The sequence below is a fragment of the Cricetulus griseus genome, chromosome 2 (genome assembly GCF_003668045.3).
Source record: "Cricetulus griseus strain 17A/GY chromosome 2, alternate assembly CriGri-PICRH-1.0, whole genome shotgun sequence".
NCBI lineage: Eukaryota > Metazoa > Chordata > Mammalia > Rodentia > Cricetidae > Cricetulus > Cricetulus griseus.
Genome location: NC_048595.1, coordinates 257,456,696 through 257,473,472, shown reverse-complemented (window position 1 = coordinate 257,473,472; position 16,777 = coordinate 257,456,696). Strand labels below are relative to the sequence as shown.

At 41.1% G+C, this 16,777-nt stretch overlaps 1 protein-coding gene across 1 annotated transcript in view; it reads right to left on the bottom strand.

Annotated features, from left to right (window-relative positions):
• The window catches only part of LOC100771719 (trafficking protein particle complex subunit 3-like protein), a 47,189-nt gene extending 30,412 nt beyond the window's left edge, over positions 1–16,777 (bottom strand). Inside the window, exons 1-3 of the mRNA XM_027402121.2 lie at positions 16,736–16,777; positions 13,836–13,933; positions 8,575–8,674 (exon numbers count right to left, since the gene is read on the bottom strand). Coding sequence (XP_027257922.1) covers positions 8,575–8,674; positions 13,836–13,933; positions 16,736–16,777 — 240 coding nt within the window. The remainder of the gene's footprint in view (positions 1–8,574; positions 8,675–13,835; positions 13,934–16,735) is intronic.

Below are 16,777 nucleotides of genomic sequence, written 5' to 3'. Positions count from 1 at the left end.
CGAGAGGGATGCCTTCCAATCCATGGCTCTTCCATCCAAAATACCTTATAATATCTGACTTCAATGCTCCTGATAAAGCAGCAAATAACAGTTTCTAGGTATTCTATTATTTATTTATTGCTGGCTGTAGAGATTAAACCCAGGGCATCATGCATGCCAGTCAACACTCTACTGCTGGTCTGTAGCCCCTATCTACACACTTTGATCAGCTTGGCAGTCTATGGCCATGGTGTTGGCCTCATCTTAAAGCATCACGGGAATAAGACACTTCAAAATGCTTGGGTTCTGACCATAGATTTGTGCACTTGGGGCAGAAAGACTTTCAAAAATATGACTACTATGATATTTTATTTTTATTTTTATTTCTTTGAGACAGGGTTTCTCTGTGTAGCTTTGGAGGCTGTCCTAGAACTAGCTCTTGTAGACAAGGCTGGTCTTGAACTCACAGAGATCCACCTGCCTCTGCCTCCCAAATGCTGGGATTAAAGGCATGAGCCACTAATGCCCGGCTTACTACGATTCTTACGCACATTCAACTGTAGTCTTAAGCAAACTTCTTTTTAAAAACAAAAACAATTTGGCTTGGGCAATGCATTCTTATGTTATGCAGATTCCTCTCTGGAGTGTGTCCCCCAAATCTTTTTTGCCCTGGAGCAGTGGTTTCTCAACCTTCTGGTCGAGACTTCTTGGGGTTGACTGACCCTCTCACAGGGGTCGCCTAAGATCATCGGAAAACACAGATATTTACATTACGATTCATAACAATGGCAAAATGACAGTTATGAAGTAGCAAGGAAAATAATTTTAGGGTGGTGGTGGGTCACCACAACGTGAGAATGGCATTAAAGGGTCACAGTGGCTTTAGGGAGGTTGAGAACCATTTTGCCGGCGCATGTGCTTACCGCATTCGCCACGTAGATTCCTCCCCGGCTGGGGCATCCAGTTCTTTTGTTTCCTGGGACCATCCCTTTTCAATCATTTCATTGATTTTATATCACTCTCCCCCAAAGAAACCATTGCTCACATTATTTAATTAAGGTAAAATTTCAAATTACACTATAAAAGGAAATGGTCTTTTTTTTTTTTTTTTTTCTTTCTGGCATTTTCAACAAGTACGGTATGTTACAGTCTATTATTTTAAGTCTGAGATCAAAGCCTCAAGTTAAACCAGTCTTTTTCCACTGTACTTTTTCTCTAATTAAGAAAACCTGTTAGTGGGACAACACAAGGGTATGTTAACTATACCAGCAAGTGATAATTTCTCTCTGTGACATCCCAGAGAAACCATCCCTTTGACCTTGACTAGACAGTAAAAACTGTCTTAACTTTGATGAGCTGAATGGGTGTGAGGCCAAGCAGTTAGAGATAAGGTCAGTAACCAATCAATGTGGTACTGTGAGGACCACTTCAGAAGCCTCACCTCGCACAGTCAGGTATGTACCGGACGTCGGCATCCATCGGGTATGTACTGGAAGTTGGCATCCAGAGTCAACTAAGGAAAAATTATCTGGACATTAGACTATCAGCAGAGAGAAGTCTCGGGTAACAATCAGGTAAACAGGCTCCAACAGCCTGAGTAACTTAGAGATGACACAGTAGGCTTATGGCGGAGCAGGATGGGACCTCTATTCTAGTCCCTACATTACTGGACACGGTTAGGTTAGCACTCATAGGGCCCCTGTGTTTGTTACTCCCCCAGACGCCTGCGCTGTGAATCTAACTTAAGCCTCACAGATGCCGGAAAAGGACTATGATGGAGCTGCATCCCCAGCACTAAGGGACTTTCTAGCATATGATGCTAGTCCTGGTCAAGCCTGGCCTACATAATTATCTTTATTTCAAAAACCAAGTCAATTTCTATTAGCTTCTTGGAGTAATTAGAATGTCTTAGCACAAATGTGCTTGTTGACCCAATGTAAACTGTGTCACTAAGGAAGTGTTTCTAGTCATGAGACCAGAGACAAGCACAGCTGTATTTCCTACTTTCTCTTACAGTAACCTGGAAGATATGTGATCTATAGGCAACAGATTAATTCCCCAGTGTTTCTTTACAACAACTGAGTTAAGCTCTGACCATTCTATTGCAACTTGCATGTTTGTATTTATAGTCTAAGAACAATTAAAATTGGAAAAACTTTCAAATCTATATTTTAAAGAAGCAATTAATTTGTAAAAGCAAAAACAAAACAAACACAAAACAGCATTAGAATGAACCAAATAAATTAAATTCCCAGGGGCCTTTTCTTATATGTGTCTGATAGTATAATATATATCTCAGTTACACCCTCAATCCATTTGGACATGATTCATGCTCTTTCGTAACAATTCTACAAGGGTCTTGTATGGAATATATAAATAATAGATGAGAGCTATTTTGAACTTCCATGAAGAAAATCTATTTATTATTGAAGTTTATTCAATGCCATGTTATAATGCTACTGACACCCACTGGGAGTGACAGCTGTCCTATGGTGTCTGCAGAAGACTGGATCCAGGGTTCCCATGGATATCAAGTGGATACTCAGGTCACTTTACAAAACAGCAAATAGTATGTGCACCTATGCATACCCTCCTAGATTACTTAAAATCATCTCTAGATCACTTATAAGATCTCATACAATGTAAGTGCTACATAAATATCTGTTAGCCTATGTTATTTGGGAAATAATAACAAGGGGGTGAAAGATACATCCCTAGGACTGTCACAATTTGTTTTTCAAGATTTTTCATCTGTGGCTTGTTAAATCTACAGATGTGGCAGCCATGGTGTCCTAATTGGGTTCATAATGTTGTTATAAAACCACACAACCAAAAGCAACTTGGAGAGGGGAGGGCATATTAGCTTACACTTCTACATCACAGTCCCTCATAGAAGGAAGTTAGGGAAGAAACCTGGAGGCAAGAACTGATCAGGGATCATGGAGGAACACACCCAGGGGCTTGCTCAGCATGCTCTGGCTTGCTGCTCAAGGCTTGCTTGGCACGCTTTTTAATTCACTCCTGGACCACCTGTCCAAGGATAGCAGTGCCAGCTGTGGACTGGGCCATTTCACATCAGTCATTAATAAGAAAATGCACTCACAGACCTACAAGCAATATTTTGGAGACATTTTCTCAATGTAGGTTCTTCTTCCCAGATAACTCTAGACCAGTGCTTCTCAACCTTCCAATGCTGCGACCCTTTAGTACAGTCCCTTATGTTATGGTGACCCCCAAACATAAAATCATTTTTATTGCTACTTCGCAACTGTAATTTTGTTGTTATGAATTGTAATGTAAATATCTATGTTTTCCTATATTTTTAGGCAACCCCTGTGAAAGGATCGCTCGCTCCTCAAAGAGGACGAGACCCACAGGTTGAGAACTGCTGCTATGACCTGTCAACTTGACATAAAAAAAAGCAACCCCCCCAAAAAAAAAACAAACAAAAAACCAACCAGGACACATGGCTATAAAAGCATCTAGGCTAATATCTGTAGCTATGCTCAGATGCAACTACAAAAATTAAACTTGTAGATGGTAGTCACATTTTAAAACTGGGTCTATTTTAGTGTAGCAGAAAGTTAAACTTAGAGTTGGTCTATCATCTCCTTAAAAAAAGAAAAGAAGAAAGTGTAAACATGTTGTTGGGCTCTTCTCCCATGAGATTTTTCTTTAGGCCACTAGATGGCAAAATTTGAGATCTTATAAACGTGGGAAGAACCATCTGATGAGTAGTAATGGATGATCTATGAAAAGTACGAAGTGAGAAAATAAGAGAAGAGAATCCTGCTAGTACGCAAGCTGCCCGGCCCTCCTTTCTGAAAATCAAAGCAGTACCGAGCGGTTGTCAAGGTCACGAAATCTGTTCTCACCCAACCTTCTCCTAATTTACCCAGAGTAATTACTTTCCTGCCTGGACATAAATTTCTCTGTCTAGCAAATTCGCTTGAAATGTACCCTTTCTCTGAAACCAGAACTGCTACTGCGGGTTCTGTGAAGGCCAGGGATACGGATGTTCAGCACTCTAGCAGGACCGAGCACTCCGCACCGTGCTTGGTCTGAGAGATCAGCTAAGCAAACACAAGCACTGCTCTCTTTCCTGACTCTGCTATGCTCTCAGGGCATAAGCTATGATTAAACGTCCTCTGAATTTGTCCTAGTTCTCTAAGACTGACTCAGCTACATCTACCACCTGCTTCCTCTGAAGAGAGTTTACAGGGTTAATGAGATAATGCTGCCAAAGGCCAGATCTTTGAATGAAAGCTGCTAATTATAAAGAAAGCATCAGTGGGTGTACACATAGCTAAAGCCTGACCTTGCATCTGTGTCTAAATGCTCCTGAAGCAGGTGACATCACCACCACAGGTAAGAGCATTTTTTTTTGAGATATAAAAATGATTAAGAGGTGAAAACCAGGCCTTGGAATGAAGAAATATCCAGGAGTCAGCTGCTCCATCTGCAAAAATGGCAACATGTTCTTTTTATTGCTAAGAAAAGTTGTACAGGAGTGGAAATGCAACTTCACTGAGAACAGACGATGGGAGACAAGGATTTACACATGACAGGATGACTGACAAGACACTGAAACGTATAGAGAAGAGAGCGACGGAAAGCAGGCATCCTACACATTTTTAATTTTAAACCTGATGATCTCTTGTCTAGCCTGTGGAATATAATGCAGTTTGGAGGCTGCTATCTGTAGAAGCCACTTTATTTCTGTTCATGACAGAACAAGCTTACTCAGTGGGGACATTACCTGTGGATATTTTTTTTCTTTGGCTGAGTTACTAATCTTTTTCTGTTTTGTTTGCTTTCTTTCCCTTCCTCCCTTCCTCCCTCCCTCCCTCTCTTTCTGTCTGTCTTTCTTTCTTTCTTTCTTTCTTTCTTTCTTTCTTTCTTTCTTTCTCACTCTCCATATAACATTTCCCACTAGAGACCTCTCTAATCTGGTACTTTAAAATGGTTCTTGTTTAACTTCACTAGCAGGTAGGAACACAGCACAGATCCTCATGAAAGGACTGAGGCAGCCCTTAACAGTCTGACATCTGAGAAGTGCTCCCATGTCCTTCCCTGTTAGAGAAAAACTCTTCCCAAAGTTCTTTTAAAAATATTTTTGTAATTGTAATTAGACCAATTTTAAATTAGAAACAAGCTTCTTTTACATACCAATCCCAGTTCTGTCTCCCCCCCCCCTCCTCCCCTGTCCCCCATCTCAACCCCTTTCTGCTCCCCAGGGAGGGTGAGGCCTTCCATGGGGATCTTCAAAGTCTGTCATCTCATTTGGAGCAGCTTTCCAAGGTTCTGAAACAAACACTTGCTTTCCTTTCTTCTCCCTCATCTCTCGATGTCTTCCTTTTCACTATCTCTCCCCTCATTTTCCAACTAATATTAAGTTTTATCTGTACCAAGCTCTGGCTTAGGCCCCTAAACATGAACTACTAAAAATACATCATAGTTCATACTGGAATTGTTATTTGGGGTTTTGGCTTTGTAATCTTCCTGCAGTCAACAGCACTTAGACAACAAGACTATTCCATGTGAAACTTTGTCATCGTAGCCATCTCCAAGAATAACTTTCATACATTATTTGTTACGGCTTCTTTGGAGGATAATTTTGATTAGGAAAAGTTATTTCTTTCTGTTTGGTTTTGTTTTGTTTTGTTTTGAGTCAGGATCTCATTCTATAGCCCAAGCTGGCTTCGATTTCTGTGTAGCTTAGGTTGGTCTTGAACAATTAATCCTCCTGCCTCAGCCTCCCACCTCCTGGAATTACATTTTACATTGTTACACCTATCTCAAAGGTCTTAAATGGATTTCTTTTTCCTACTAGAGAAACCTAGTTGTTGTTTTGTTTTGTTTTGTTTCTGATTCAGATGAATAAGTGAGATTACCAACCTAGGTTCACAGAGCTAAGAGTAACACCCAGAGAAAATGGAAGGGTCCCCTATGCTACTGCACTGCTCAGACCAACAGCCGGTATTCCCCACTATCCCCTGGAATCCCCCAAGTATTGAGCACAGATCTGATACACTCCAGTATTTCACTACATGATGGAAAATAACCTCCAGTTCTCAATAACAGGTTACACAAACCCCTGTTCCCAAATGCTCTTAACTGATTTTTAAAATAATCTGCTAATCATGTCCTTTTAAATGTGCACCTACATATACATGTGCTCCCACATACAAATGAACATACACACACAGCACTGCTGCAGGATCTTGCTTATAATCTGCCAATACATATGGAAATGGATTTCTTTCTTTTTCTGTTCTTTTGAACCTATGCAGTGGTATGTTAAATTCACTGTGCTGAAGTTGAAAGACAGCTGGTTTCCAATGTCAGGTTCATTAATAATAATAATAATAATATGGAAACAACTTTCCTTTGGATTGTGGTTTTGAAAGTTTATTTATTTCTTCATGTAGATTACTCATTTCTATCATATTCTTCCTAGAACTGTTATTTGAAATATGGCAGCCAGCAACTCCTGTTCTGTGCTCTCAAAGGCATGCTTTCAGACGGAAGGACCAAAGGCAGTACCTACAATCAGAATCAGAGAACCAGTGCTGGGTGGCAGCCATTCACGTGAAAAGTCAGTTCTGCCATGTATGTAACTATCAGGGCTCAAGAGAAAAGAGGAGGAAACCAGCTCGGTAGGTCTGTTGTGTGAACTGGATTCGGCAGCATACCAAGACCTCCTACGTATCTTGTGTCCTCGAGGACTTACTAGCTAACAACCTAACAACACCAGCCTGGTAACCACAGGTCTGAGATGAAAGGACGCTGGCTAAAGAGGTGTTATTCTAAGAAAGAAAACTCTTCTTGGACGATGCCAAGCCATCCTCCACACATCCATACTGTGCAAGACTCTAGCGAGTACGTCACACACAGCACGTAAAATAAAAAATAATTTGCTAATCATGTCCTTTTAAACGTGTACCTGCACACGTTCTCCCATGTACAAACGAACATAGACACACAATACTGCGGCAGGATCTTGAGAATACTTTCTCTTGGGAAAATATTGCTCCAGCCGTGATCTCTGATGCCAGAAACCACCAGTCCCTTCATGATGGCATTTGGCACTGGCTTGGAGCTTGCCTGCTGTAAGGTCGCCTGTTATGCTCTATTTGCCAGCACAAAGCACTTGTGAAAAGGAAGCAAAGGAAACACAAACAATGGACAAAAACCCCAAGCTGGATGAAATCAACAGCCAAAGCCCAAGGCTGAGAAGCAGCAGCCTGCAAAAACTTCCATAGCAACTGGGAACTGACAAAACGTTAGACAACATGCCTGTGCCTGCTTCCCTCCTCCTGCAGAGGCAGAGGCCTGCAGTCCTGACTGGGAACTTTCAGCAGCTCTTGGGTGGTCTAGAATCCCCCTCCCACCGCCAGTCTTGACAACCCTTCCTTAATTTGATTAGTCTCATTTTTCCCACCCTATTTTCATACCTACAATCAGCCTGTCAGGGCCTAGCTTGTCCCCTAGAAATTCAGGCCCTCCAGGGTTTCAGAACCTGAACCACCTCAGAACCACCTGCAGGAGGAGGCAGACAGGAAGTTGCTGGGCTGGAGGCCTGGCCTGCTCTCTTCAGAGGAAGCGGCCTGAAGACTTCAGGATCTGACCCCCGCTTGCCTTTCTTGTCTCTTCCTTCACTACTCCTTAGAGGCACAACATCTGCTCAGGCTCCCACGGCTCCACACTCCAGTACCTGACCTGTGATTGCAGGCTGAGAGGATTGTTTCCTGTCACAGTTTCCAAGACTACATTTTGACTGCATAAAGGACTGTATCTCTGCAGCTGCTTCCAGCCTCCAAAACTACCACACTTCAAAACCTGCCAGAGACGTTGTTCCCCTTGGAAACTTCTTTCTGCAGATTTGCTCTACAAGGGACTGCTCTTGATTGGCTCCCTGAGGTCTGAGGTCATCCAAGAACTTTCCAACTGTAACCCTGCTGAGGATCTGAACTTGGATCCTTATGCTTGTGGAACAGACACTTCACCAGCCAAGCCATCTTTCCAATGCCCTGTAAAGACTTCCAGTGCCCTCAATATATATGTATATATGTATGTGTCAGTTTAGAATCTTTGTCTTCAGCTCATAGTAGTTACATATCTGTAGGAAAATAAAAAGCTTAAGTCGGGCGGTGGTGGTGCTTGTCTTTAATCCCAACACTTGGGAGGCAGTGGCAGGAGGATCTCTGAGTTAAGAGGCCAATCTGGTTTACAAAGTGAGTTCTAGGACTGCCAGAACTACACAGAGAAACCCAGTCTCAAAAGAAGAGGAGGAGGAGGAAGAGCAAAAGCTTTTCAATCATAATCCCTTAACAGCACATGTAGATGAAACCTGTGTAGTCAGAAATGGAAACTACGAAACTCAGAATTCAAATTGTTTTGTTGTTTGTTTTGTTTCTGAGACAGAATCTCACAAACATAGCTTAGGCTGGCATGAAACTTACTATTGATCCCAGTCTGACCTGGAACTCACAGTCCTCTTGCCTTAACCTCCCAAATGGTAGGGACTAGAGCTGTGCATCCTCATGTTTGACATGTTCTCAAGACACATTGAAAAACCAGAAATGCATTTACCTGGGCAATTATGTCTATGATTTCTGAATAACTATGACATCTTCTCACACACGATCGAGCCAAAAAATCTTCTACCAGCCGTGTTCCAATACCGTAACCCCTGCGGATGAAGGGAAGTGTGATTTGCACAGTTGATAACAAGCCAAGCCCAACATAACAGGTCAAGTTGTCTTAGGTAATGGGTTTTGTATGTGTTCCACAGACCACAGGAGCAGAGGTCAACATTTCTAGGAAAAATTAATTATTCTCTGCAAGGAGAAGAGTCTGACTATTGTTGAGGCCAGCCCAAACTTGACGGTAAATTCGGAGAAGGGTGGTTGCCTGCATCCTAATATTTTTCATTGTTAACTGTTGTGAAACAGGGTAAATGGTTGCTGACTTTTCAGCCCAGAATGTGGCACCTGGATACTGCGGCCTCTCTTGGTATCCATGTGATGGCAGGGAGCAGCTTTACCAGAGGGGCTGTGTAAGGAAGATGGGAAGGGAACAGAGAAATACACTTTTGCTGCCAGTGAACGTTTCAGTGTTTAAGTTTCTTAAGTTTATCTCCCTCCCCTTTCCACCTTTCTCTCCCAAGCACCCCCTCCTCCGTGTGTGTGTGTGTGTGTGTGTGTGTGTGTGTGTGTGTGTGTGTGTGTAAAGGTGGGCATGAAACTTCAGAAGATACATTTTTCACTCCATAGAAACTGGAATGATGGGTCCAGGAAAAGTACATAGCTACCTACTAACTCCTCCCAATCAACTGTCTGTAGCACTAGTTGAAGTACGATTGAGAAAGCCCTTTACAGAGGTGCCATAACATAACCAAGTAAGTGGCTAAGATGGCCCAGCAGCTTCTTGAACAAGATAGCCTGAGAAACTTAAGTTTCTAAGAAAGACACCAAGAGATTCCAGAGTCTCTGTCTTATAAGAACTTATAATCCAGTTACAGATATAAGGCCTTAAACTACCAGCAAAAAGGAATATTGTTTTTCCTTGCCACCAGCCAAAACAAATGGCCTTTACTTGCACAGCCACATATAAATGGACAAGTGAAACCATTTGGACAGAGTAACAGAAACCCCCAAGAAAACCAGTGCTGGAATTTCCCAGGGCAGTATTTGTGCCTTGGAAGCTGAAGTGGAAAAATATTGGGTAGCTTGGCAGTTATGGGGGGGACATATGGGGAGGACATTGGCTCTGAGGACAGAATTCTTAATAATTCACCAAATCCACTGAGATATTCTATTTATTAAGACCAGGGCATCTGTGTGGGAGAGAGAAATGACTCAGCTGTTCAAGGCTATGCCAAAAAGACAAGAGGTTTCTCCAAAAGACAGCTAAGTGTAGTCTTAAATATTTGTTATTAATCTTTATGTATATATAGACTCAGCCACTGGACAGGGATGAGGAGAATGTAATGAGCAGTGTGCACACTGTACATACTGTACATATGTAGAATGTACATGTTTGTATGTATGTGTTTGGCTTCCACCAGAGGATATGTTTCTACAAAGTACATGTTTATATGTGAAATATAGAATGTGAAATGCTCTCAGAAGCTATTCAAGATGTGCACATGGGAAACATTTTTTTCTCAAGCAAGGCCTTGGTAAAGCATCTCAAATTTCATTCTTTGCCCACTGTTACACTCACGTCTGGTAAGCTGGGCACCCAGTTCACCAAATGTGTTTTTAATCAAATAAGGGAGTTTCTCTGTCTTCTTCAGCTATTCCACAAAATGACCAACATAAGTCAAATAAATTGGAGTAGTTTCTGGAAACGCAACATCAGATGTATGTGTCCTAAGCTTAGCCAACGGTATCAGTTCAGCTGAGGAAGAAGGGGACAACGCTGCAGGTGCTGTCTGGAACTTTGTGCAAATACAACTAGCAAGAGTAGATCAGTATTTATCCCTAGCATAGGTGTGGACTTTGGGAGCCCATTCTACATAGAGGGATACTCCCTGAGCCTAGATACATGGCCTAGGCCCTTTCCCAAAGGATACGATAGACTCTGATGACCCTCTATGGAAGGCCTTACCCTCCCTGGGAAGCAGAAAGGGTACATGATAGGTAGGGTTTTAGTTGGGAGGGTGGTAGGGGAGGAGGGAAGGGAGAAGGAGGGAGGAACTGGGATTGACATGTAAAACAATCTTGTTTCTAATTCAAATAAAAAGAGAATGCAAAAAAGAGAAAGAAATGCAACAAAACTATGTGTACCAAACTGAAAGAACTTCCCCCAAAGAAGATCATAAGTACATGGAAATGGAAGAAAATAAAATTTAAATGTTCTCCCAAGTTTTCCTTTATGTTGACTCCCTCTTGGAAAAACACATGGATCCTTTTTAATACTCTTAAAACCTAGGCTCAATATATTGTCTTGACCCCGCCTGAATAAATCTTATAATCAACCTGTATTTCCCAGTCATTACTCTGCTATATCTCTTTTTAGAGGCCATAACGAAGACGTTGAAAAATTCTAGAGCTACAGCAGTTTAGGTGGGACAGTCAGTTGGGGAGATGGGGAGAGAATGGCTGATACAGGTGGGTCAACAAGCTCCTGGTGCCTGAAAAAGCTACACTGAAATCTGATAGTTGATAAACTAGTCAAATAATAAAATTGTGGCATGGCAGGGGAGATGGCACAGTCAGTAAAGTGCCTGCTGTGCAAGCATGAAGGCTGGAGCTCAGATCCCCAGCACATGAGTAAACGCCACATAGTGGCACGCAACTCTACCACTGTTACTCTGAAACTCTGACACTCGTGATGGGAGGAGCTGCCTGGTCAGCCATCTTTGACAATCAGTGAGCTCTGTGTTCAATAAGAGAACCTGTATAAAATAAATACATAAGTAAATAAATACATAAATATATAAATTGGAGAACTGGCAAAGATGGCTTAGCAGGTAGAGGTGCTTGAGCAAAGGGATGATGATGTGTGTTCAAGTCCCAGTGGAAGAATTGAAACAATTCCCCAGAGTTGTCCTCTGACCTCCACAGTCATGCCGTGGCAGGTACACACACACACACACACACACACACACACACACACACACACACTTGAATTGAATAAATAAATTTAAAAGCAAGTTTTAAGGACTATACCCTGTGTGAGCACATGAAAGTGTTCTCAGAAGCCATAGGTTATTAAACAAAAATAGCTAAGGTTGGGCTACCTCCCTGTTAGTTGTTGGTCATAGAGGTCTCTGAGGTCTTAAATCAATACAAGCAATTGCTGCTGGTTTTTCATCAAAACTAACATATCCTAGTCAGGAATTATTGGTGAAAACAGCAAACATCTTAGTTGCAAGACATAGATAAATTAATCTGGACCTGGGCTAGAAGCTTCCTTGATACTGGCCACTCTCACAGTACTGGGTGTTAATGCAGAGAAGTGTCATTAGCATTCTTACTCAGCTGTGGGTCCCCTGTGCAACAATACTGACCAGCCAGGCAAGGTGAGCACACTGATGCAATAATAGCAAGTCTGCTATGTGGTTACCACTTTCTGACTGGATTTGATGATGTCTCCACGGGAAAGAAGTCGTGTTTAAGACTGTAAACCCAGTCAAAAGCCTGTGGCTGGAGAGATCCTAGACCCAAGCAGGGAACCTATTGTTGTTGCTTTGTTAAGTGGTCATGATAAACATATAACTGCTTTACAAATAACTATGTTTATATCTGTATAATGGTGCTGCTGCCAGCTTTGCTAAGAGAAGCTTTTTTTCACTTTTATTAATTTATTTTTTACACTCCAATCCCAATTCCCCCTCCCTTCTTTCCTCACACTCCCTCCACTCCCCTCTCCTCCCATCTGCTCCATGGAGAGGGTAGGGCCTCCCATGGGAAGTCTACCAAGTTTGTTCCATCATCTAGTTGAGGCAGGACCAAGGCACCTCTCCATCCCTACACCCCCGTGTCTAGGCTGGGCAAGGCATCTCTCCATATAGAATGAGGTCCACTAATTCAGTTTGTGTATTAGAGTTAGATCTTGGACCCACTGCCAGTGGCCTCATCTATTGTCCCAATCACATCATTTTTTAAGTTGTCACCCGTGACTCGTTTATACTCTACTGAAAATAAATAAATAATGATTGAATATCCAGCCAAAAATGGGGCTGTGGTATCACTCGTTCCAAGGCTTACAGAACATTGAGGATGAAGATGCAGAGACAATGTAAGAGCTGGGAGGATGGAGAGAGACATGGAATGCTGGCATCCGGGCATGGGGTGACTGTTGTACTCAGCAGCTGCAATTACCCACATACCATTTGTATAAAAGGTGGGCCAATCAACAGTCTGTTACGAAATGGGGAGGGGTTCCTTCCTTCTGTTTTATGCAGGTAATGGTTGATAGAGGAGGGAGAGACATTTTGCTCAGTGGTGTAGCCACTGGTAAGATGCCCATCATCCTGTAAACAACCCCATTGAAACTCACTGGGTATAAAACAGGCACGGAAGAAGTGGAGCTAAGCGAAAGAGGAAGGGGGTTAGCGGGGATGAGGGGACAAGAGAGAGTAAAGAGAGTGAATATGATCAAAACACACTGTGAACATGTATGAAGGTGTCATGATAAACCCATTATTATGTGCAATAAACACATGCTCATAAAACATTAAAAAAGAAAATGTTAAAAATAGTGACAATATTATAATAATTTGGTGATCATATAATTATTTTGGGGAAACTAGAAGGTTTAGTATAAACTGGAGGAATCTTCACTAATGAAATCAAAAAGGAAGAAAGGCTTTATTTAAAAAGGAAAGATTGGCTTTTATATTAGAAATCTTTTTTAAAAGACACAAGCAGTGGAAGTATTATATAAGAAAAAGGCACTCCCCTTTCAATTGAGTTTTTCTGTCTTCTTGGGGAACTTCTGTTAGTTTCTGTTTCTTTGCTTATTTATTGCATAGGTCCTAATAGGTGGCCCATGCTTACATAAGCAAACATTTTCATTGTAGGGAATTGTGAAAATTGAAAATCAAATTGGAAATTCCATCATCTTACTAATGTTACATTTGTTCCATAATGTCAGCTGCTCATATGTGACTAAAATAACTCATTTCCAACCTGGAAAAAGAGAATTCTATATTTGATAGAAAGAAGGAAAAATTCCTTCCTATTAGTTTAAGCTGAGTTGTAAGGAATTATGTTCTGCTTTCAGATGTGGTTCGTAGAAGTCAAGGAGAAGCTGGGAAGGGGGAGCAAGCCATTAGGAGCTGGAAAACACGGGTTCTGTTAACAAGCAATAGATTATTAACAGCAGAGACATCTACTTACATTTTATCCAAGTATCTGTTCACATCTTCATCTTTTTCATAATCCTTGCATAGCTGGGCCACCAGTGCTCCATAGGTAAGTACAAAAAGGTCTTTGTTCTGTAGGGGGAAATGTTCATGGTTTTAAGGCAGTTATGACAATATATTACTGTGTTCTTTATTTTCATCTATGGGTTGGAATCACACTCAGAGATTTTTTTTCACCTTTCCCACTCTCCCACACTATAACAGTTTGCATTCTCGAGTCATCTTTTACATTTATTCGTGTACATTGCCAGGCTGGGAGAAGTCTATGTTCTATAGTATCTATTGCATACCTTGATGTGGATTTTCATGGAGGAAGGTTTTTTAAACTACTGGTTTCTTATACAATTACTATTATTCTGGAATGCCTCATGCTTTGCACTGCCTGTTTTCAGTTGGAAGGAAAAACTGGCTCCTTGTGAGTTTGCATAGGCTCTTCTGAGTCCCAGATTGGCCTGTGGAGAATGTACTCTGCACTGTCCATCCTACAGAGCCAAAGGAGGACACAGAGAATACAGATACTTGCCCAGCCATCTGGAGCCAGAAGCCGCCCCCTACCCTAACTCCAGACTCCAGCTCTAACCCAGAATTAATCACTGACGAACACGTGTGGAGGGAGCAGAGGCAAATGACAGAGGGAGGTGGAAGTGGGAACACTTGAAAATAAGGGTGTTTCACAGAGTACTGGACTTTCATGAGAGGTCAATGTGGATTTCAGGCTAGGAGGGCCATCCTTACCTCTCCCATCAAGTGTCTTAACTGCGTAGGTAGGAGAGCAGAAGCCTGAGCATGTATGGGTTTATATTTTAAAGATTGATGTGAATGTCTTTAAAAAATAACTGTTTATTCAACCAAATAACTTCTATAAAACACCATGGATTTTGATGAAATAATTCCAAAGTTAACCCAATGTCTTAGTGTCCCCACTGGGGAACATTTGAATGAGATGTGTGGGTTTAGATCATGATAGACATGCCTCTCTGCCTAGTGAAAATATTTGTCATTGACAAATTTTGAAAGAAAAGAATCTAAATATTAGTTGGTACATCTGGACCAGTTTTTGTAAAAACTAGATACAAAATGTCATAAGTATATGTAGAATAGACATTATAAATTAATTTATATGGCATGTTAATTAATATTATAATAGTACATATAATTCAGGTATAGGGAAATAATATGTTAATGCTTTCTCCAGGAAATAAGGGATGTAAGCAAGAGATTTGAACAAAAATAATATTAACATAACACTGAGGGACACAAATGTTCAATTTTATTCCTGTTCTTGTGATATAAACTCTCCAAGAGGTTCAACATAGAACACAAAAATATATTATGTACAAAGCTTCTGCCTAACATAGAAGCCACAGCAGAGAACTAAGCATTGCTATGTACCAATGCTGCAGCATAGAAATAAACAAATGTGGACGTGGCAGGGGAAGCAGGAAAGAGAGGGAGAGAGGGAAGAGGGAGGGGGGAGGAATGAGAGGGGAAGGGGAGAAGGAAAGTGGTAGAGAGGACAAAGAGGAATGTGTTTGTTGCTAGTCTACACAAATAAGAATTGTATGGAGAAGAGAGAAGAAACTGTGTCTTGAGTATGGTGTCTGTTTTGAATTAAAGCCAAGGTGAAGCCTCCCTGGAATCTCAGGCTCTCTCCCTCCCTCTCCCCCTTCTCTCCCCCCTTATTCCCTCCCCCTTCCTCCCTTCCTCCCTTCCTCTCCCCTCTCTCCATCCCCACAGGATATACTGAAACATGTTAGCTTCCACCTGAGTTTCAAGTACATTGTCCATAAAGGTCCATTTCTTCATCTTGTTTCATGACCAGAGATTATGCTGTGAATGGCTTAACTAGCCTATCTTTGTAGGTCTCAACTCCATACTGCAGACCCCCAAAAATATCAACAGGAATTTCTTTCTGGTTTTCAAAACAATAAAATCAACCACTTTCATATGAAAATTAGAACTCCAGTAATTTTTCCCAGTGGTTTGGGGTACACTAGTATACAAAGGTTTAAACTGGTGTATGTGTGTGTGTGTGTGTGTGTGTGTGTGTGTGTGTGTGTGTGTGTGGTGATTTAGGCACAATTTGGATCAAGTGCTATACATTTTTGTCATTTGGTAGTTCAACAGACAAATGGTTTAAGATTCCAAAATGCCAGATGAAGTATTTGTAGGCATTTCCGTCTGTGATGCACACCAGTTAGTCAATGCAGCCTTGAGAGCACAGGGTTGAAATGACCTAATTACACCAAAGGCCCACCAGTCCTGAAACAATTAAAACAGCATTAAACACAACAACAAGTTTTCCTGCCTGTACTATCTGAATTACTAAAGCTATAATGAGGAAATTTTTTATAAAAGAGTATTACCTCAAATTAAATGAGCCAAAACAAAATGTTGTAGAAATAAGCAAATTTGGAAGATGTGTGTAGTAAGGACAATAGCACACACCAAATACAAACACATTTACGACTAGGGAATGTATTTTTAATGACAATATTTTTATTCCTAGTGTTTTGATGATCTTTTCCTATTTAATTTTATACATAATTGACTACACATTTCATTTGCTATTTAATATAACATGAAATACAAAGAATTGATTGATGTTTTCATACTTTTATCTTAGAGACAAAAGGAATAATTGATACCTGTATTCAAGTCATGCATTAGAAAAGGACATCCTAAAAATCTCTATAAAGAATTGATTATTCCCCTACACTATTAAAAGATACTTGTAACTACTCCCAGAAGGGTCATTCACTCAACATCACCTTTGCTTCACTGAAACCTTCTACTTGTAGCATTATTTCCCCAAATACACAAAACAGCCTTCAGGGAGGTAGAAGTAAGGCTATTTGAAAAAAACGGTCTTACTATTTTGTGATATTCTGGCCTTTTGTGTGCAGGGCGAGACAT